The sequence below is a fragment of the Gracilinanus agilis genome, chromosome 3 (assembly GCF_016433145.1).
Source record: "Gracilinanus agilis isolate LMUSP501 chromosome 3, AgileGrace, whole genome shotgun sequence".
NCBI classification, from domain to species: domain Eukaryota; kingdom Metazoa; phylum Chordata; class Mammalia; order Didelphimorphia; family Didelphidae; genus Gracilinanus; species Gracilinanus agilis.
Window position 1 is genome coordinate 481,146,404 of NC_058132.1, and position 23,457 is coordinate 481,169,860.

The 23,457-nt window shown below is 36.8% G+C and overlaps 1 protein-coding gene across 1 annotated transcript in view; it reads left to right on the forward strand.

Moving 5' to 3' along the window:
• Positions 1-23,457, forward strand: part of SLC9A7 (solute carrier family 9 member A7) — a 212,253-nt gene that overhangs the window by 142,770 nt on the left and 46,026 nt on the right. Inside the window, exons 11-12 of the mRNA XM_044670403.1 lie at positions 7,570-7,681; positions 12,479-12,632. Of these exons, the coding sequence (XP_044526338.1) occupies positions 7,570-7,681; positions 12,479-12,632 (266 nt within the window). The remainder of the gene's footprint in view (positions 1-7,569; positions 7,682-12,478; positions 12,633-23,457) is intronic.

The following is a 23,457-nucleotide window of genomic DNA, read 5'->3' on the forward strand; positions in this document are numbered from 1 at the left end:
TACATGTGTGTACATACAGGCATATGTTTGGCAAGCGATACACATGTGCGTGTGTATGTTATAGACTGTGTGTATATATTCTTATATATGATATATTGTATGTAATATATATGTGTAAAGTACACATATATAAATGATAGATGAGCCCTTTAGATTATCTATCCAACCATATGCATTATCTGGATAATTGACATTCTTTGTCCACTTGGTATTTCTTATGTGGATGGTTGGTCCAAAGATTTTGAGATAGTTATAGATATCTTCCAGGGTTTCAGGGAACTCAATGCAATTAGTACACTGTTTTCCATAAACAGGAGCAGCTAGAGGATTTCAGCAAAGTAGGAATCCCTCTTCAACTTGCACTTTGCCCTGAATCTACTTCATTAAATTAGTTTTAAAAAAGACAAAAACCTCTGGAGAAGCTGGCAAATATTTACAGATAGATCTTGACTGATATTTATAATCAAGAGATCCTTGAACAAAGTTCTTTGTTATACATTTTAAGAAATCTTGAATAAATTTAATGTATGCACAAGAAATACTTTATTAAAAAATCTTTAAGGCAGCATTTTTTTCTCCATTGAACCAAATATTTTATTATAATCAACAAACAGTAAACACAATGCAAGCTAGTATTTCCACATCTTTTAGTTAGTGATTATAAAAATGTTGTCTTTTGTAGGATATCAGTTATTAAAGCCCTCTTGCTACATATTAATGTCTTCATCAAGAATGTTCCAGATTTATGTGATAATTTTCATAAAGATTTTGTATAGATGGGAGGGTAGGCATATAGGTTTTTTTCCTGGTTGCTTTTTTTCAGTGGTAATAAGATCCAATAATTTTTCCTATGCTTTTGGTATCTTCCTTTCCTTCAGATAGCTTGGGAATCAATCTCTCCACTTCCTTATAATTATGTTACCTTCATTACTCTTTAGTCCAACTCAACTATTTTTGTTCATGTTAGCACCATTTCTACCAGCTCTGTAACTTCATCAAGGACTGTGATGTTAAAGTTCAGAGGTGAACTCTTTTGTCCTTGGCAATTTAAAAAAAATTATTTTTAAAAAATCTTTGCTGATTGTTTCCAACTTAAGTCTATTAGATTTTCTTTTTTCCATTTTTTTGTCCTTAAATGTTCTAGAGGATAACTTTACTTAGTTGAGTCTCTTGCTTTATCTTACATTTCTTTTCTCTGACTTAGAAGGTGAATGATTCTCATAATCATCCATCATTTGCCAAATTAGTTTATATTTTAAACCAGTATTGCCCCTCACTGCCATATGTTTCTGCTTGATAAGAAAGTCAAATGTTGCTAACTAAAGCACTTTTTAAGCTCTTTTGGTCTCCTTGTTAAGGCAATTGATTTGTACCTAAAACATCTCTTTGATATTACTGTAGTCAATGTCTGTGTCATTTCTTTCATCTATGTCTGATTTTTCATCATCACTACCATATTTAAGTAGGTCAGATTGATATTTTCATTGCACACCCTCTCTTCTCTCCCCACCGCCCATTCCTATTCTATCTTTGTATTCAGTCTTTATCATTGCCCTAACAAATTAGGAATCTGACTGTACACAGGCAAGTGATTCTGGAATGATTCCCACATCTGAAATTAGTCATTTCCTATCCGTTAAAACATACACTTCATTTTTTGTCGTATTATTTGGTTCCTAAAATATTATTGTCTCTGTATCCTTTTCCCAAAAGAAAATAAGTATTAGATCAGTGATTCCCAAAGTGGGTGCTGCAGCGATCCAGGAAGGCAGTGATGGTGTCAGGTGCATTTATCTTTCCTATTAATTACTATTAAAATTAAAAAAATTAATTTCCAGGGGGCTAAGTAATATTTTTTCTGGAAAGGGGGCGGTAGGCCAAAAAAGTTTGGGAACCATTGCATTAGATTCAGACATGAGGCTTCTCTGTGATATATAAGGCTTTCTCTCATTCCTTATTCCTGATCCATATTTTTCAACTAATTTCTCATTGTCCTTACTTATTCCTGCCTTTTGATTGAAGTCACAGAGTCTCTCTATCTCTCTCTCTCCCCATCTCTCTGTCACTCTCTCATTGAACCCTTGCCTTCCATCTTAGAATCAAATCTATGTATTAGTTCCAAGACAGAAGAGAAATAAGGGCAAGACAATGGGGGTTAAGTGACTTGTTCAGTATCACACAGCTAGGAAGTGTCTGAGGCCAGGTTTGAACCCAGGGCCTCAATCCACTGAGCCATTTAGCTGCCCCCAATATATTTTTTATTATAAAGATATTTTATTTTACCAATTACATGTAATAATAATTTCCACATAAATTTTCTGGAGTTACATGATCCAAATTGTCTCCCTTTTTTCTCTTTCTAGAGCTGGCAAAGCAATTCAATCTCCCCAATATATTTTTATTTAATTTGAAGTACATTACTCTCTACTTCTTCCTCCTTTGTAGCAAGTAATGGTCCATAAACTGAAATTATTTACAGAGTAGACTTTTTGCAAGTAATTATCATAATGAGTAGAGTTTATATTTAAATACCAGATCTCTGTATACCTTACTATCTATGTGACCTTGTCCAACTCACTTAATGAGCATCAGGGTGGCACAATGGATTAAATCCTGGACTTGGAGTCAAGAATACCTGATACAGATATTTTCTGTATGACCCTGAGCAACTTTTCTCAGCCTCAGTTTCTTCATCTGTAAAATGGAAATATTTTAGTGCCTACCTTATAAAAGGGTTGGTGTGAGGATCCAATGAGATAACATGTAAAAAGAACTCTGCAGACCTTAAAGGATCATATAAATGCCAACTATTATTATTATTATTCCTCAGTTTCTTCATCTATAAAATGACTAGATGATCTCTAAAGCTTCTCCATTCTCTAATGTTTTATTTTTGCCTCATATTAATTGAATTATAATTCAAGGATTTATGATTGCATTGACATAGCTGCTTCCAGACCCAGTCTCTGAATCTCCCTATAACTTTACATCAGTCAAAACAGTGAGCAACAAGCACATAGCATGTGCTAGACCCTATACCAAACTCTAGAGATAGAAAAAGAGGCAAAAATAGCCCTATCCTCTAGGACAGAGGTGTCAAACACAGGCCACACATAGCATATAACTTTTACAAGTACACCAAAACTAGATTAAAATAGAATTGGGAAATATTTAACAAAATAAATAAAAATATTTTACAACATAGGTAATGTTAATATGTGGTTTTCTAAGTCAATATGCAGGGGCAGCTAGGTGGTGCAGTGGATAGAGTGCCAGCCCTGGTATCAAGAAATCTGGCTTCAGCCCCTTACCAGCTGTGTGACTCTAGGCAAGTCACTTAACCCTGTTTGCCTTATCTGTAAAATGAACTGGAGAAGGAAATGGCAAAGGACTCTAATCTCTTTGCCAAGAAAACCCTTAAATGCCACGAAGAGTAAGCTATGACTGAAGACAACTAAACAAAAGTCAATATGCAACCCACAAGGGTCCTTGTGAACAGTTTAGTGGTCCCTATTTCCATCTGACACCATTGATCTAAGAATTTACATTCTAATAGGTCAACAAATGTGTAGGTACATACATAGTAGATGAGAGATAGCTTGAGGACAGAAGTCTTTAGTAGAGATAGCATTTGAGGACTGTTGAGTTCTCTGAACTGCATCAATCTGTGACCAACCTAACCTGGTTATGAGCATCTCTAGGTTCGTTCTCAAGCCATAGACTTGCAACGGGTCACCAGACCTTTATTCAGAGCCTTTTCAACTTGATAAGACTTACAGAGCTCATGTTCCTCTGGCATACCCTCCAGTTTTCAGGTACCATTTCCATTTTGCTGAAGTTGCCTATTCTCTAAAGGCCTAAACCCCTCAGGAGGACCATGAAAAGCGCATGATGATGCCTTTTTGGAAAGCGTAGGGAGTTGGATGCTCAGAGAAGGTCATGGCAGTCTTACAGTTTCTCTCAGTAGCCTAAATAACCAGTTTCCCATATGTGCTAGGAGCTCATTAAATTCTAGACAGAAAAAGGAAATGAAATTTGTTATCTTTGTTATGCAGAACTGATTCTCCTAAGCCTCCATCAGCAAATTCCAACTTTACTCTTCCAGGAAGGATGATGAATCGCCTCATTGACCCATCTGTGGCCAGTGGCTCAAATATGAAAGACGGTCTGCTGCAGCCATGGAACAAATCAAAGCCAGCTGTCCCCTAGCAATGCTTAGACACAGGCCTTGGCCTCATTATCACCAGGCTGGAACCAAGACAGCTAACTGGTGAATAGAGAAACACAGGGGAAGTTTCTATAAAAAGAAAAAATAAGTTGGGCCAAATGGTCAAACATTTCTACTCTTAATACAGCTGCATAGTTTTTGGAGAAACCACATTATATAGCTTTTGAGGGAAAAGGAACAGTCTACCCATGAGGATTACCATTGCACTCTGATTTTTCAATTTTCATTTGGCCTCCCCTGAATAGAACAGAGTCTAAAGACCAGAGAAATCATTTCATAAGTGAAATCTTTTTGATATCATTAGAAGAGAGATTTATTTCTCCCAGAGAAATGTCCCTTGCTTTGGGAGAGATTATCTATAGAGATAAAGCAAAACCTGGTATTCAGGAGGTAACTCTCTTCAGTTTTTTGTCCAGTTCTTTTTTTCCTCTTTTTTATTTAGAATATTTTTTCCATGGTTACATGATTCTTGATTCCCTCCACCATTCTTTCCTCCCCCTTCCCAAATCCAACAAGCAGTTCCACTGGGTTATATACGTATCATTGTTTAAAACTTATTTCCATGTTATTCATATCTGCAATAGCATGCTACATCAAAATCCCAATCATATCCCCATCACATACATGATGGATCACATATTTTTCTAATGCATTTGCATTTCTCTTTGTCCAGTTCTAATGAGTCAGAGGACTCCCATGACTTTGAATCTATAGCATTGCCCTATGAAGAGGACAAACATGGAGTCCTACCTTTGTCCTTTTGATTATTGTATGGAAAAGAACATATTTATCAAATCATACTTTAATGACCTTAGAAATCCCTAAGTGCCCCCCCGCAAAAAGGGAAGGAATTAGACTAGATCTTTTATAAGAGGCTCTTAATCCTTTTTGTTCTATGAAGCCTTTTGACATTCTGATGAAGCCTATGGACACTTTCTTGTAATGATGCTTTTAAACACATAAAATAAATGCAATAGTTTTTTAAATGCATAAAATAAAATAAAATACATAATATTACAACTATTAAAAATAAAACCCTAAGCCCAAACCTAGATTGCCAAAGTGACCTGTGTAGGCATGTTTATAAAATGGCTTAGGAACTCCCAAAGGGTGAAAGGTTACTTGGCTTTAAACAAAACAGAACTTAATTGTGATGAGGACCAGGAAGAATATTTGAATGTACCTTTCATTTTGTTAATCTGATCTGGGGTAAGAGAGATGGTAGAAAGCTAAGTTAGAAAAGATCATAGATATTATCTAGTCCAGCAGCTAGTTGGTATGATGGGTAGAGAGAAGGACTTGGAATTGGGAAGACCTGAATTCACATTCTACCTCAATCACTTATTTAACCTTGGACAAGTCACTTAATTTCATTGTGTCTCAGTTTCCTCATCTATATAATGGAGATAATAGTATCTACCTCAAAGTTGTTGTGAAGATCAAATGAGGTACCACCTACAGTATCTTGCAAGCCTTGGATCACTACATAAATATACTAGATATTATTATTACTGTCTAAAGTAGGAATTTCTCCATCAGATTTCCAAGATCACCACTTGAAAGCCTCTAGTGGTAGATAATTCAGTCCATTCTTAGAGAACTCAATCATTGCACTTCTAAACCATTCTCACTGGTAGGAAGTTTTTCAAACCTCAATCCTACTTAGTCCAAAGGTCTCTTAAACTTGGTTTTGGTTTTTTGAGATTAAGTGTCCTTGTTATTCAAAGTTCTAGACTATTCCTTTTATTTATTGCCCCTCATTGAGCATGCACTGAGATGACTCATTGTCCACATTTTATAAATGAAGGAGTTGTGTCTGAGTGGTCCAAGATCCTTCATGTCTGCACTGAGCCAAGCTCTGAGTGTTTGTACACTGTTCCATAGCTTCCTGACGTAGACACTTTGAGTGAGACTTCTTTCTCACTTACTCTGGAAGAGCCACCCCTCTGAGGATTGTAAAAGCTGGGAGTTAAGGGATGCAGGAAGTTCTTTCTTCCTTTCAACAGCAGCATGACTTTTTCTTAAAACCAGAAACAAATCCCAAACTCTTAAAGTGAGGTGCGCATTGAGAAGCTGATCCGGCTAACTCTTATAGCTCAGCCATAGAGTTTCCCCTTCCCACTCACGTTTCTCAAAGATGTTAACACTTGATGGCAGAAATTCTCCGTGTTACTTCTTGTGAAGACCTTTAGTATTACTTGGACTTTCACCAGAGGAAAATGATTCTCTTCCCTTTCTAATCGTATATCAATTGCTATATGTATTCAGAAGTGTTCTCTTGCTTACTACAGAAATGATTTGAGGTAACTTTCTCATACGTTTACTAAAAAATGCTAGCTATTTTATGACCTCTGCTAGTCGTTTCCATTTACTAGACACTCCTAGTTATTAGAAATCTCTGTGATGTTTACAGATTTCTCTTTTACACCCTGAACTCTTTAGCATTTGGCTTTGGGGATAATTTTTCTCTCTTAATTTTCTTCCATAAAGATGCTTCTCTGAGTCCTGCCATTTGACTTTGATCCTTTATATACTACTGGCCTTGTGCTTTAACCTAATCTAGAGCCCTATAAATAGGAGAAAGCAAGAGTTTTGCCATTGTTACATAATTATTTTAAATACTGGTTCATCTGGCATTAGCTACCAGGTGTGATGGATATCATTTTAAATATATATTTCAAAGGACATCAGAAGGCAGCTGGGTGGCACAGTAGATTGAGAGCCAGGCCTAGATATGGGAGGTCCTGGGTTCAAATGTGGCCTCAGACATTTCCTAGCTGTGTGACCCTGGGCACGTCACTTAACCCCCAATGCCTATCTTGGAACCAATACACAGTATTGATTCAAAGATGGAAGGTAAGGGTTAAAAAAAACAACTTGGGACATTGTTTATATGGGAATGGAGCTTTAGAGTCTCTGGTTAGATCTCATTGCTAACAGAAGCGTTTGGAATTGGGGTAGCATGTCATGACCAGTTTTTAGGTTGAGCTGTTTCATCACTTTTTTTTTAAACACTTTCCATTTTAGAATCAATACTGTGTACTGGTTCCAAAGTAGAAGAGTGGTAAAGGCTAAGCAGTGGGGAAACTGCCCTGTTTCATCATTTTTTCATGATTAACCTGAAAGCTACTGATCAATTGACCACTGGGTTGGGGAGTGGAGGAAGATGGGAAATCCAGTTTGACTTGTTGAATTTAGAAAAAACTAAATGACATAACCCCTTTCTCCTCCTGATCCTAATAAGGTAAGAAAGGAATTCCAAAGTTCTTTGTTTTGTTAGAAGTGCCTTGAAATGTCCTGTCAAAAACTTAGTAGATCCTTAACCTCCATGTGGCAATCAGATTGCTATCTTCCTGGGAAGAGCTGCACACATTTACCCTCTCTCATTCTTCTTGAACCTGGGCAGAAGACATAAGATTGGCTGGAACTTTCAACACATGATGATGTTTTCAGGTTAGTTGTTGTTGTTGTTGTTGTTGTTGTTGTTGTTGTTGTTGTTGTTGTTGTTGTTGTTGTTTTTAACCTTTACCTTCTGTCTTAGAAATGATTCTAAGTATTGTTCCAAGGCAGAAGAGCGGTAAGGGCTAGGCAATTGGGGTTAAGTGACTTGTCCGGAGTCACATAGCTAGAAAGTGTCAGAAGCCAGATTTGAACCCAGGATCTCCCTTCTTCAGGCCTGGCTCTCTGTCTACTGCAGGCCCCCTTACCTGCAGGTAAGTTTTTTAAAAAGTAGAATTTGAGTATTACTCTATTGATACAAATGGCATGCTTTATCTAATTGGATTTGTAAACTCTTCTAAGACAAGGACCTTTGGATTCTTCTCAATGTCACTATATAGCGGTGCCATCAGATAGTGGAAAGAGCTCTGGACTTGGAATCAAGATGATATAGGTGTGACTTCCTGCTCTGAGATAATTGTATGACTTTTGATGAGTCATTTAACTTCTCTAAACCTCAGTTTGATCATCTGTAAAATAATGAACAGAGTAATCACACCACCTACTTCGGGGATGGGGACGGGGTGTGTGTTTGGGATTCTTGGGTGGAAAGAAGATTTTATGGTTCAATATACTATGTAAAGGACAGCTAGGTGGCACAATGGGTAGAGTCCCAGGGCTGAAGTCAGGAAGACTCATCTTCCTGAGTTCAAATCTGGCCTTAGACACTAGCTGTGTGACCCTAGACAAGTCCCTTAACCCAGTTTCCCTCAGTTTCCTCGTCTATAAAATGGGCATGAGAAGGAAATCGCAAACCACTCCAATGTCTTTGCCAAGAAAATCCTAAGTAGGATCAGAGTCAGACATGACTGAAAATGGCTGAGCAACAATATAAATATGGTCTACTGCTATTATTATTTCATTCTGCTTCTTTTTCTTCTTCCCTTCTTCCTCCTTATTCTTCATCATACACCATTACATAGTGCTGGGTATGCAGTTTGAAATACCTGTTCAGTTGAACTATTAATTTTTTATGACATGAAATCACTAAAAACAAGCATTCTGTCTTAGCCTCCTTACTAGTTCTTCATTCTACTACCATTAATTATCCTCCTCCAACCACCTGCATTGTCCCTCAGTTGCCTTGGAAGACACCAATGTTGGCATGACAACCAGTGTGGTTCAGCATCCCAGGACGATGCTGCAGTACTGCTTCTGCATCCCTACCCACATCTATAGCATGTCAGAACAACTGATAAAGTCAACCCTGAATTAGAAAAATAGTGAAAATATGCACCGTTTAAGAAACATACTAAGCATATTTTAACACTTTGCCTAGGAGCCAACATAAGGTAATTTAAAGATTATTTTAGAAAGATTTTTTTAAATTTAACACCCTTAAAATATTAGGCTTTTAGTATTTAACAGCAATTCTCCGCCTGTGTGTATTTGTGTGTGTGAGATACATTTATTAAGGGAGTCTACAGACTTCCTTCTTTGAATTTTTAAAATGTACTAAGTGAAGTAGAATTAACAAGGAAACTAGGGAAGCTGGGTAGTGCAGTAGGGTGTCATACTCATCTTCCTGAATTCAAATCTGACCTCGGATACTTACTAGCTGTGGGACTTGTCCCAGGGTCACACAGCTAGGAAATGTTTGAGGTTAGATTTAAACCCAGGACCTCTCATCTCTAGGCCTGGCCCTCCATCCATTGAGCCAAAGACCCCTGTTTCATCACTTTTTCATGATTCACCTAAAAGCTATTAATCAACTGACCACTGGGTTGGGGAGTCTGTAAAATGAGCAGGAGAAGGAAATGGCAAACCACTCCATTTCTCTTCCCCAAGAAAACCCCAAACAGGGTGTCATGAACAATCAGGCACAACTGAACAACAACAAAAAAGAAACTAATTATATTGAAATACAGTTATCAAAATATTTTTTTAAAACAACTTCACAGATGCCAGGAATAGAACTTCTAATTGTAAGGTGCTAATACTCATCAATGTAGGGAAACTGAGCCATCCAGCTTGATTCATTCTTAAGGATAACAATAGCTAAAGTTTTACAATATGAATTTTTTATTAGCAAGAATCTAATTATAAGATAGAGATGCCATATTTGCTTGGTTATTATGGACCCTATTAAATTCTCCCACCCCACCTGCCAAAAAAGTTAATTTTGTGCTCTAAACATCTTCTTGGAGGCTATTTACAACTATGTTACTATTCAGAGGCTGGATAGACTTTCTAAAAAATAAAAAAAAGGATTTGCTTTGGGCAAAATACACACACACACACACACACACACGCACACACGCACACACATGGAGAATTGCTACTTTGAATACTAGAAGCCTAATAGCTTAAGTTTGTCAAATGAAAAAAAGAAAGTTTTATAAAATAAACTTCAAACTAACATGTTATAGGCAAAGTGTTAAAATATTTTCTTTAAGTGTTTAAGAAATCAAGATTCCAGTTAATTTTGCCTCTGATTTACCTCTTGAAAGAGAGAGCATCTTTGAGCTGAATCTTGAAGAGATCTGGGGAATGGGGTCCTAAGAAGCAGAAGCATTAAAAGAAATCATTCCAGGGATAGGAGAAAGGAGGAATGCACATTGTGGCACCTGCATTCCAAGCTTGCAAATAATCCCTTATCAGTAGTAAATAGCTAGTTGTTTCAATGGATAAAGCACTAAATTTAAATTCTGAAAGTCCTGAGTTCAAATTTTGACTCCAGATGCTTACTAGTCTTGTGACACTAGTCAAGTCACCTGATGTCTAAATAGGGGTAATAAAAACACTTAGACCTCAAGAGTTTTTGTGAGAATCAAATGAGATAATGTTTGAAAAGTGCTTTGCTAGCTAATATTATTATTTGATCCTTAGTAAAATCTGTGGTCTACTTTCCTGATTCCTAGGGGAATGGAAAGATTGAGTACAGGAGAAAATGAGGGAATGAGCTGATAATCTTGATACTTATTTCTTAGACATACCCATTTAAGACTGATCATATATTAGCTTTTTTTCTATTTTCTTAATTTGTTAGTGAAATTCCAAACTGCTTTGAAATTTGAGTCCTCATTGTGCTACAAACATTTGTCCATTATGCAATACTCAGGCAGAGCTCTGAGCCAAAAATAATTTTTTGAAGGGACTTGGGCCCCTTCAGCTAATAGGAACCATGCTCTCATAATCTGAGATGCCTCTCCCTCCAGGGCACAGGTTTTTATAATGCTCATGACTCAGATGAAGCAAAAGAAACAGAAGAGGCAAAGTAAAAACACAATCTCAATCGTCAATAAATCAATACCCTGACTTTTCAGAAGGGTCTGCCAAGAAGGTTGGCAGGTCAACATTAACATAGATGGGATAGGCATAGCCCATCTCTGCTGACTAAGGGCTGACTGGCAGGATGCCTTCATGTTGGGCAACCATGGGTAGAAGGCCTCCTAAAATAACTGAGGGATTTTCCACAGTATTAGAACATCTCTCATGTTGAACCTTGATGATCAGAGTCAGAGTGGAGATGACTTTGACCTTCTGCTCAGGATGGAGGTCCTCTAGTCAGCATGATTAAGCAAAGCAAAGGTACTTTATAAGTCTAATATAGGAAAGAGGATCTTTAAAATGATTTAATTATACTAAATGTAAATAATATTGATTGATTAACCTACCTGACTAAATATATGACTAACTAGATATTGATGGATAAGTATAAAAGAAATAATTACTTTCCCTTTGGAATTCCACTAAGCTGAAAAATACTGATTGGAAATAAAGTAGAGGGTAGATCAATAAATAAATCGTTTCTCATAGCATTCTAATATTTTCATTTGTAATACTGTTTCATTATAGAATTTTTTTCAGGCTCACAACAGCTATGCCCAAATTCTTGGCTAGAATTTGAGTTCCATGTTCAGAGAACTCCAGTGAATTTCCATTTTCTTAAAGAAGCAAAAGATGAACATTCTAGAGATGCTTGACTCATGCCCATGAAAAGATGGCATAGTGCTTTTTTTTTTTTTAAGTCCTAACCTTTGGTCTTAGAATCAATGCTACATATTGGTTCCAAGGCAGGAGAGTGGTAAGGGCTAGGCAATGAGGGTTTGAGTGACTTGTCTAGAGACACAATTAGGAAGTGTCTGAGGCCAGATTTGAACTTAAGACTTCCTTTCTCTAGGCTCAGTTCTCTATCTCCTGAACCACCTAGTTGCCCCATGCATGGTGCTTTTTAAAAAAATTGTAATCGTAGTAACTAGCAACAACAACAAAAAACATTTAACTAAACAGATACATTAAAAAATTATGTGCAAAATTGCAAACTCCACATTGTTTACAAAATGTAAATTATATATGTGTACTAATAGAAACATCCTCTGTTTTTGCATTCCCTTTGGATTTGTTTTACTTGGATACTTTTTTGATTTTTTTAGTGTAATTGTGATATATATTATTCTTATTATCTTTCTTTCTCTTTTCACCTCTTCATATAGTTCCTTTGTATTTCCAATATTTGTCATTTCTAATAACATAATCCCTTACATTCAAATATCACAATCTATTCTGCCACCTGGCACTTTTTTTGATGTTATTCCATTTGATCACTGTACAAAGAAAGCTTGACCGTGAAGAAGCTCCTGCCCTCTAACTAGCAAACCTCTCAGCTCCTTAGATTGAATTAGATGGTAATTGGATGATATTTTGCTGCCTGAATCAATTTTGGCTAGAGAATGCAGTGGCTCGTTCAAAGCCCTGTTGTCACTTACTCTCCATAAGTGTATGCATCACAGCCTTTGTGGGTCTCCACAGGCCTTCGAGGAGCAATGGCTTTTGCATTGGCCATCCGGGACACGGCGACTTACTCTCACCAAATGATGTTCTCCACAACTCTCCTGATTGTCTTCTTCACTGTTTGGTTCATCGGTGGAGGAACGACCCCCATGTTGTCATGGCTGAACATAAGGTCAGTCAAAGGGAAAAAAGCAATTTGAATTTTTGACTAGATAACATGTGCTAAGATAATTTTTTTAATGTTGTGTAAGTAAGCTTTTGCTTTTTTCTTTTAGAAAGTGTAACAAAGTTCTTGAGTATTTTGGACTACCCAAAAGACATGGGTTATACTCTTTTAAGGTTGCTAACATGATATTGTTATTTTTTTAAATCTGTACTCATTATCAGGGAATCTGACATTTTGAGGCATGTAATAGAGATGTGGACACAGCTTAGGTTCAAGTTTCGATCAATCAGCTTTTATTAAGTATCACCTATGTGCCAGGCATTGTGACAAACACTAGGGATACAAAAAAAAAAAAAAAAAAAAAAAAAAAAAAAAGGCAAAAGATAGTTCCTGTTCCCAAAAAACTTCCAGTCTAATGAAGAAGACAACATGCAAACAACTATGTACAAACAAGGTATAAACAGGCTAAATTAAAGAGAATCAACAGAGGGAAGACACTAGAAATAAGGGAACTTGAGTGTATTGTTACCTTTATGACAGGCAGCATTTAAATTGGATGATGTATTGTCCTTAAAACCAAGAAGACATGGGTTTGAAGCCCACCCTCCACTTCTTACCTAGTTTTATGCCCACAAGCATGTCATTTACTCTTTCTGAGCCTTAGTTATCTTTAAATGAGGATCATAATCCCAAATAAACTCATTAATGTAAAGTGCTTTGAAAAATTTAAAAACTATGTAAATGTCAGTTTTGACTATCATTCCTTTCCATACTAACATAGAAATGTTCATGTCTGATGTCCTTGGGTATTCTAATGTGATACCCTATAAACTCCTACTGTGGCTGTTACCTCCTGCTTTATAGGTGTGTTTCAGATGGAAAAGGATTCCATTTTTTTAGTTTTATATTTATTTTATTAACAAATTTACATATACATTTTCCAAAATTATGTGATTCATGTTGTCTCCCTCCCTTCTTCCCTACCCTTTTCCAACGTTGACAAGCAATTCCGTCTGGGTTGTACATGTATTATCAATCAAAATATATTCCATATTGTTCATTTTTGTAAGTGAATAATCTTTTAAAACCAAAACCCCAAATCATATATCCAAATAAACAAGTGATAAATCATACATTTTCCCTCTGCATTCCTATTCCAACACTTCTTTCTCTGGAGGTGGATAGCATTCTTTTTCATAATTCTCCAAGAATTATCCTGGATCATTATCTTCCCATTAGTAGCAAAGTCTATCACATTTGATCATCCCACAATATTACTGTTATTGTGTATAATATTCTCCTGGTTCTGCCTATTTTACTCTACATCAGTTCACATAGGTCTTTCCAGTTCTTTCTGAAATCATCCTACTCATCATTCCTTATAGCACAATAGTATTCTATCACCATCATATACCACAATTTTTTGTCATTCCCCATTTGAAGGACATCCCTATAGCTTCCAATTCTTTGCCACCACAAAGAGAGCTGTTATATTTTTATGCAAACAGGTCTTTTCCCATTTTTTTTATCTCTTTGGGACACATCCAGTAGTGGTATTGCTGGATCAAAAAGTATGCATTCTTTTATAGCCCTTTGGGTGTAATTCCAAATTGCCCTCTAGAATGGTCAAATCAATTCACAACCCCACCAGCAAAATTTTGCCGCCTTCTCTCCAACATTTATTATTTTACTTTACTGTCATATTGGTCAATCTGATAGGTATAAGGCGGTACCTCAGAGTTGTTTTAATTTGCATTTCTCTAATTAGGAGGGATTTAGAACATTTTTTTCATATGATTACTAATAGCTTTGATTTCTATCTAAAAACTGCCCATTCATATCTTTTGACCATTAATCAATTGTGAAATGACTTGGATTCTTATAAATTTGACTTAGTACCCTATATATTTGAGAAATAAGACCTTTTTTGAAGAAATTTGTTATAAAAATTTTTACCCAAATTTGTTGCTTCCCTTCTAACCTTGGTTGCATTGATTTTGTTCATACAAACCCTTTTTAATTTAATATAATTAAAATTATTGATTTTACATCTAATAATGTTTCTCTATCCCTTGTTTGGTCTTAAAATGCTTCTCTTCTCTGTAGATCTGACAGGTAAACTATTCTATGTTCCCCTAATTTACTTATAATATCACTCTTTATGTTTAAATCATATGCCCATTTTGACCTTATCTTGGCATAGAGTGTGAGATATTTGTCTAAACCTAATTTTTGCCATACCATTTTACAATTTTCCCAGCAGTTTTTGTCAAATAGTGAATTGGGAAAGGATTTCTTATGGAAAAGATCAATGTTTCATTAGACCTGTTTTACCTCTAGTATTTCCTCAGTTGAGTAAACTTGAGTTGTCAACCTCGGTTTTATTCTCTTGACTCAATGTAACAAAACTATTTTCATAATAATATTAAGATTATTTTGTCTCATAAAATATTCCTTCCTTTTCTAACTGTATCTCTATGAGGCTGAATTTTCTTTTTGTAGTTCAACCAGAAAGACATATCAAAAAAATGAATACAGAAACAGATATGAAAATTAGGTCAGACATCAAAGACACAAAAATGTGTAAAATAATGCCACTCTTCACTTTAATTTTTTATCTCAGAAGAGATATTTTTCATTAAATTATATTGTTTATATTTATATAAAATGAGTTTTTTAGATGAATTAAGATTTTACATTTATATCCATTTTATTGATAGTTATAATACATATTAAAAGCTCTTTAGAATCCTGAGTCAATTTTAGGAGAGTAAAGGAGTCCTGAAACCCAAAAGTTTGAAACCTACTTTTACAAGCATTTATTTAACACCTATTGTTTTAGATGCTGGGGATATAAAGATGAAAATGAAGCAGAACTTCCTTACAAGGCTCTTATACTTTATCAAGAGAGTTAATATATATATTTGACATATATATATCAATGATATAATGATATAATTAGTGTTAAAGTTGCAGTGCACTGAGCCTTCATCAGGAATGTCAGAGCAATCCAAAAGTTTGTTTAAAATAGCTTTGTGGGAAAATAGTAGAGACTGAGTAACCCCCAAACAAGCCATAACCCTTAGAGGGTTCTTAGTAAAGACAAGATCTTGCTAAAGGAGAAAGGGTTGTTTGGGTTATAAAGCACTTTCTTTTATATAGACATAGTTTGGGCTTATCAGGATAGCCCGCAGACATAGCTGCTTCCCTCACATTTGTGATTCAGATGTCGTAGGGTTCCCTCATTCACATACCTGCTCTGGCTATCTGGTTGGGCATTGCCTAGATGGGTTCAACTGGTTTTATCAGGGCTGCCAGGACTTCTGAAAGCCATAGGCATCTACTACTGGACTTAGCAGGGATGTGATGCCTTCCTGACAGTCACACCCTACATTATTATATTTTAAACATTCACAGTTATATCCTTATTAACATAAGTATATATGATGCTTGTTTTTCAGTCATGTTTGATTCTTTATGATTCTATTTAGGGTTTTCTTGGCAAACATACAGGAATGGTTTGCCATTTCCTTCTTCAGCTCATTTTAAAGATGAGGAAACTGAGGCAAACAGGGTTAAATGACTCGCTCAGGATCAGCCAGCTAGTAAGTATCTGAGGCCATATTTGAACTCAGGAATATGAGTGTTCCTTACTCCAAGCCTGAGACTCTATTCATCTGGCCATGTAAAATAAAAATGATGGGGAGAGAAGGCACTGATAGCTAGAGCAGTAGTGGGAACTGGAGTTGCTGGGAAGAGGAGGCAGGAATCAGGAAAGTCTAAGAAACTAAGAATTCTAAGATGCAGAGATAAGGAGGAAATACATTCCAGCCCCAGGGGAAGGCATGCAGGTAAGAGTTGGAGTGTCTTGTGTAAGGAACACAAGAGGCCATCTTGGCTGGATTCCAAGAATTTGTAAAGAGAAGTAAATGGCAATAAGATTGGAAAAGTGGATTGAAGTAGTCAAACCATAAAGGACTTTAAATGCCAGAGGTGTGTATATCCACTCTGAGAGGTAGTTTCTTCATTGGGAAACCAATGATATCTACTGAAAGTCTGGTCCAAATATTCTTTTCTAGCTAAAATTCTGACCAGACTTTCTGGGTAAACAGGGTCCAAGTGAAGTTTTGTGTTGTAGCATCTGCCATGTGAGATAGTAAACCTCCATGTGTTTAGAATGAAAACATCAGTATAGAGTTTAGGATATCTTGTGGGTATCTTTTTACTTTTTTAAGACCACATCAAATAGGAAGCTTCTAGAGTTTATTAAGTCAGAGGAATAACATGTTTATACTTGTACTTTCAAAAAATTGTTGGCAACTATGTGGGGGATAAATTGAAAGGTTAGTTGATAAGATAGCTGATCTCCAGTGACTTGCTTGACTCTGTGATTTGTAACGATTAAAAATGATAAAGGCTGATATTATGAGGAAAAGTAATATTTTAATTACCATGGCCAGGTTGGTAAAATATATAAGACCACAAGCCTGATAAAAGCTATTTCAGACCTCCCAGTATTTTCTTCCCTCCACCTGGCTGCCTAGTACCAAAAGAGACCAGTCAAAGCCTCATCTCTCCATTTAAGTCACGCTCTACGTTGGTTGATGTCATCACATCCAAAACAGGAAACCCATTGGATCACGGAAAATATAGTCTCAAAGTCCCCCATATGTCCACAGGAAGTTTGTCGTATATCTACATATCTTGAGGCTTAATACTTCTAAATAGAACCCCAGAAATTCTAAATAACACAGATTCTGAACCTTTGTTTCTCATTTGTAATCATTAGGGTTTCTAGGCATACTTTTTGTGGGGGAGGGACATGGAAAAAACACTTTTTTCTTTTAAATATTTCTTCTTAATTCTTTTTATTCCATATAACAAAGATTCTTGGAAATATCCATTGACTCACCAGTATTCTCAAGGTTGTCCTATCCCTTTCAATAAAAAAAATTAAGAAAAATACTTGATATGTTGACTTTCTGACAACATATACCACATTTTACTCTCATTTGCTTTCTCTTCTCTGTTGTGAAGAGAAGAGCATGTTTTCTTATTTATTCTACTACATTGCTTTTTTTCCCAATTCCTCAGAATTCAACTTCCTATAAATTTATTTTCTTTAAATAAGTTAAACAACACTTGGTTTCACTAAGCATTCTTTTAAAGATGCCTGATTGCCTTCATCTTCCCAGGTTGGATGGGATTCTGTTGCAGACTTTCGAGCCAGGGGAGCTGTGGGGAGTAATGTTCTCAAGAGCCAGAAGATGGCAATCTCATATGGTGAAATCATCGTGAATTCACTTGGGCCTTGCCCTTTTTTTCTTTCTATTGCTAGCCTTCAAAGTGAATTCCCTTACAAACAATAACTTCCTGTAAAGTTGTTAGCCGTCTTGTGGAGGCAAAGCACCGGACATTCTCGGCCATATTTATGGTAGTGAGAAGGAAGCAACAAGTCAAGAACACAGCTGGCCCTTGGAAGAACCATGTCCCCAGTCTGATATTTTTCTTCTTTTAAGTGTCAACATAGTTCCCATCCTAGATTGGTAGGAAATTTCTTAGCATGTTATTCCAGCTAGATAATCCTTTGATCCTTTGCCTCCTCAGTATGGCTTAATGGATAAGCAAAGTAATAAGATAAATTTATTAACCACCTACCTACTAAGTGAGGCACTGTGCTGAGTGGTGGGAATACAAATGTAAGAAAAAACAAGCAATCCTGCCTTGCTTACAGGAGCTTATGATGTAATGGAGGAAGACAACTTACCTAAGGGAACTTACAAGTGAGAAGGGAACAAGGTACCCTAGTGCCTTGCCCAGAGTCATATCACTAGTACTGGAGTTCATGCTTTTAGAATCCAGAAAAACAGAAGCCAAGTCAAGAAAGGAATTAAGAATGGCCAGCTTGGACCTTCTCCTCAAAATGGAAGCCCTGAGAGGAATAACTAATGGGAGGAGGGACTGGCATATTGGAGGGATGTGTCATGGTGAAGAGGCCCCAGACTGTGAGGCAGCTGAGGTATGGTAGCTAAGTCTGGAAAGTCAAAAACAAAGCCAGGAGGGGAAAGATAGCTAGAGAATTCACCCCAGTAAGAAATACGACCCTCTGGCTTTGTGATTCTTGGCAAAGCCCTTCTTTTCAATGTCCCCAGGCAACTCTTTAAGTCTGTAAATTATGAAGCAGATGCTGATCCACACTGAGAGGTAGTTTCCTCATTGGGAAACTAATGATATCTATTGAAAGTCTGGTCCAAATATTCTTTTCTAGCTAAAAATTCTGACCAGACTTTCTGGGTAAACAGGGTCCAAGTGAAGTTTTATGTTGTAGCATCTGCCGTGAGAGATAGTAAACCTCCATGTGTTTAGAATGAAAACATTAGTATAGAGTTTAGGGTATCTTGTGGGTATCTATTTTTTTTAAGACCACATCAAATTTCAGGATAAAAGTGTTTATACATGTGATTGTGTTGAATGTCAAAATAGATATCAAGGTATTGGCAAACAACCTTTTTTTCCTTCCTCTTTTCAGCCTTCTTCCCTTTTTTCCTTCCTCCCTTCCTTCCTCCTTCCCTTTATTCCTTCCTTCCTCTCTTACATCTTCCCTTTTTTCCTTCCTCCCTCCCTTCTTTCTTCTCTTTTTTCCTTCCTTCCTCTTTTCCTTCTTCCCTTCCTTCCTTTTTCCCTTTCTTCCCTCCATTCCTTCTTCCCTTTCTTCCTTCCTCTTCCCCTTCATTTTCTCTTTATTCCTTCCTTCTTCCCTTCTCTCCCTTCCCTTTTCTTCTTCCACCTTCCTTCCCACCTCCTCCCAAAGAGGTTAAGAACCCCTGATCTAGATCTTTGACCCAATAAAAAAATAAATACAAATATTTTCCATTATATATAGCTTGCATTTTTCCTATCAAGTCAGAAAAGTATTCCTCACATATTATTTCAGCCTAAGAGACAAAGGGAATTTGAAAACGAAAGAATTCCATAAGATCAGTGATGAAAAACCTTTACAAACCTTCTTTTTTGAAGGAAAAGCCAGTGAGACCTGATGACTTAGGGATGTTTAGATTTTAAGTACCTCCATGTACTATAGCTCTATTTGAGTGACCATTTTCTTTGAGAAAATAGTATAGTATGGATTGCTTATAAAGGAGAGCATTTTTAGAGCACTTTCTGCTACCAGGAAGTAGTTTTCCTCTAATTGCTAGTTATTTTAAAAACAAAACTTTGAATAAAAAACTATATATAGGTTTTGGGGGGGGAGTTGTTTGTTTTAGAAGAGGCAGAATGATAAAATAGAGAACTTGGCAAAGTATGGCAGACTCTGCTTTTAAATGGTACATGAGCTAAGAATAATTTGTGAGTAGGGATTTTCCACTTTTTTTATTTAGTAGGGCCCTCTTATCCATGAGTTCACTTTCTGAGATTTCACTTATCCATAGTCAACCCACAATGGAAGTCTGCCTATGAATTGCCAGAAGTATACCCAGAAGGATCAGAAGTCCTCCTTCTATGGCAGTCTCCACACACCCACCCACACACACACACCAGTGACATCTCTTCTAATTCCACCTTTTTTTTTAGTGTTTTAGGGTGGGAGGTGGGAAGCCACAGAGCACCTAGCTGAGAGGCAGAAGTCAGGAAAGATAAAACATATATATGCTCAGGGGGCAGCTAGGTGGCTCAATGGATAGAAAGCCAGAACTGGAAACAGGAGGTCATAGATTCCATTCTTACTTCAGACACTTCCTAGCTGTGTGACCCTGATTAAATCACTTAATTCCTTTTGCCTAGCCCTTACCTTACTGTCCTTCTGCCTTGAAACCAATACTTAGTACTGATTCTAAGACAAAAAGTAAGGGTTAATGGATGGATGGATGCTTGGATGCTTGGACTAATAGATAGATTGATTGATTGACCAATTGACTGATCCACTGGTTGATTTTGGGGGCCAGCAGATGTTCACTTATATACGTGGTTTCAGCCATTTGTAGTAGGTCTTGGAATGTGTCCCTTGTAGGTACAGGGGCCCTACTGTATTTGTGTTCTTATTGCCTGTCACATAGTAGGTGCTTAATAGTTGCTTCACTGATAAGTTGGAAAATAGCACTGAACTGGAAGTTGAGAAATCTGAGTCCTGCCACCAGCTAGCTTCTTTGGAAAGTTATCATTTCTCAAGCCTTATAAAATGAAGGCAGCAGATAAGACGAACTCGGTGATCTCTTTAAGTTCTGATCTTCTGTGGTTAGCCTATATAGATTCATCATCAAGGAATGGGACTTTGTCCTTAAGGGAGAATAAAAGATTGTTTCATAAAGGCAGGAAAAGGTCCATTTTATGCAAATTTCTCATACCCATTGTCTATACCCTGAATATCACCAGAACTTTATTAAAACCTCATTAAAATATAGAATTCCCCTGAAAGCGGCAGCACTTTTTGAAATGTTATCATTTATATTTTGTGAGTTCATTTCAGGGTCTTTTTGGAGTTCTGATTTTGATAGGGGAAGAATATAGCCCTTATCACCAAGGTCTTGGGGCAGAATGTAGAGAGTTAGGCAGAAAGAGAGGGTACTCCAACATAACTACCTTACACCGTTAGGGCAAATTGGTTTATCTCTTAAATTAATTACTAGCTTAATGTTGTATAATGCTATTATTGTTGAGTTGTTTCAGTCATGTACAACTCTTCATGACCCCATTTGGGATTTTCTTGGCAAAGATTCTAGAGTGTTTTGCCATTTCCTTTTCCAGCTCATTTGACAGATGAGGAGACTGAGGCAAACAGTTTTAAGTGATTTTCCTAGGGTCACTTAGCTAGTAAGTGTGAAGCTGAATTTGAACTTCAGTCTTCCTGACTCCAGGTCCAGTGTTTTATCCAGTGCACCACCTATATAAATGCTAGCTTTTCTTATTATCATATATAATTATCTCCAAAATCACATGACCAATATATGCCAGCGGCAGGACTTGAAGTGAGGTTTTTCTAACTCTGAATCTGGCTTTCCATCCATTGCTCCCTGCTACCTCTCAGTACAGGTCTTATTTACCATTTTATAAATGAGGAAACCAAGCCTTTGAATGGTTAAGTGACTTGTCCATGGTCATATTTATTACTAAGTGTTGGAACTGGGATTGAAACCCAGTCCTTCTTTCTCAAAATCCATTGTTCCTTTCACTATCCCATGCCAACATATCTCTTAGGTAGATATGTCTTATATGGACAATTTAAAGGGAGGAGATTATCTTATTTAGAAAATATAAAGGCTATTCTAGAGATGCTGAAGAAAATATATGGAGTCATCTCAAGAGAGTACCTATCAGCTGTGTCTCCTCTCCACTGAAAAAAGAACAAAAAGTGACTGAGACATATGGCTATCAGGTTATTGCTAAGAAAGAACTTGAGAGATAAATGTGTCCAGAAGTAGTATATTTGACTAGCTGATGCAGAACCAGAGAATCCTAGAGAAACATCTCAGAAGACATTTATCTCATTTGTTCCTTCTACCAATAGTTCTCAAGACTTTTTGGTCTTGGATCTCCTTTATACTCTTCAAAGTTATTGAGGAGGACTCCAAAGAGCTTTTGTTTTTGTGGATTATGTCAATTGATATTTACCATTTTGGCATCTAAAAAATTGTAAAATGTTGCTGTTTTCAGTGGTTTCTGAGTTTGCAGTCATGTTTGACTCTCCATGACCCCATTTGGGGTTTTCTTGACAGAGATACAAGAGTGGTTTGCCATTTCCTTCTCCATCTCATTTTACATATGAGGAAATTGAGGCAAGCTGGTTTAAGAGATTTGCCCAGGGTCACACAGCTAGCAGATATCTAATTTGGACTCAGGAAAATGACTGTTCCTGATCCAGGTCTGACACTCTATCTTCTACCTCTTCACTACTCTAAGTAGCTGCTCCATCACATGGCTAGAAAGTGGCATAATCAGGAATCAAACTTAGGTCTTCCAAATCTAGTCCTCTTACCCCTTACCATCCTAATCAAGTAGTAATCTAGCATCTGCTTGAACAGCTGTTTGATGACTACCTAATACTTGTGCCCTTCTAACATATACCTGAAATGGGTTTATTAGATACTTCTGCCTAATTTGGGCTGTTTAAAAATACATATCATCTTTGACTTCCTGTGCTTCTGGGAATAGGAAGCTTTAAAGTCACTTTTTCTTTGCTTGGGGTGCTACTAAAAAAGCATAAAATCATGAGTTTCTTGTTTCCTTCATCAGCAGAAATGTCTTCCATAACATACTTAGACCTGTCCAAATCACGTGTGCCCCCACTGACACCTTCTCCAAGGTTCCAGTTTTTAATGGATTGGTGTCATGGGATATGTTTTTTTGTGTGTGTGCATGTCCAGAAGGAATTGTTGACACGGCATATTCTATTTGATCTACAGAGGAATACTGGCAATAAAGGAGAGAGATTATATAATTAAGTCACCTTTTATGACTTAATTTAAGAATTAAAAAAATCTTTGAAGAGATTTCTTTAAAATCCTTACCTTCCATCTTAGAATCAATTCTGTGTATTGCTTCCAAGGCCGATGAGCAGAAAGGGCTAGGCTTTGGGGGTTTTAAGTGACTTGCTCAGGGTCACCCAGCTAGGAAGTGTCTGAGACCAGATTTGAACCTAGGACCTGCTCTCTCTAAGCCTGGTTCTCAGTCCATTAAGCCACCTCGCTCCCAGTTGCCTCTGAATAGATTTTTTTTAAATCCACATGGTGTGTATGCTCATTTAGACAAGAGGTTCACAATATCATTCATAGTCTTTAGGCAACAACAGATGCAGAGATCCCATTGCTAATTTATAATATAATATAATATAATATAA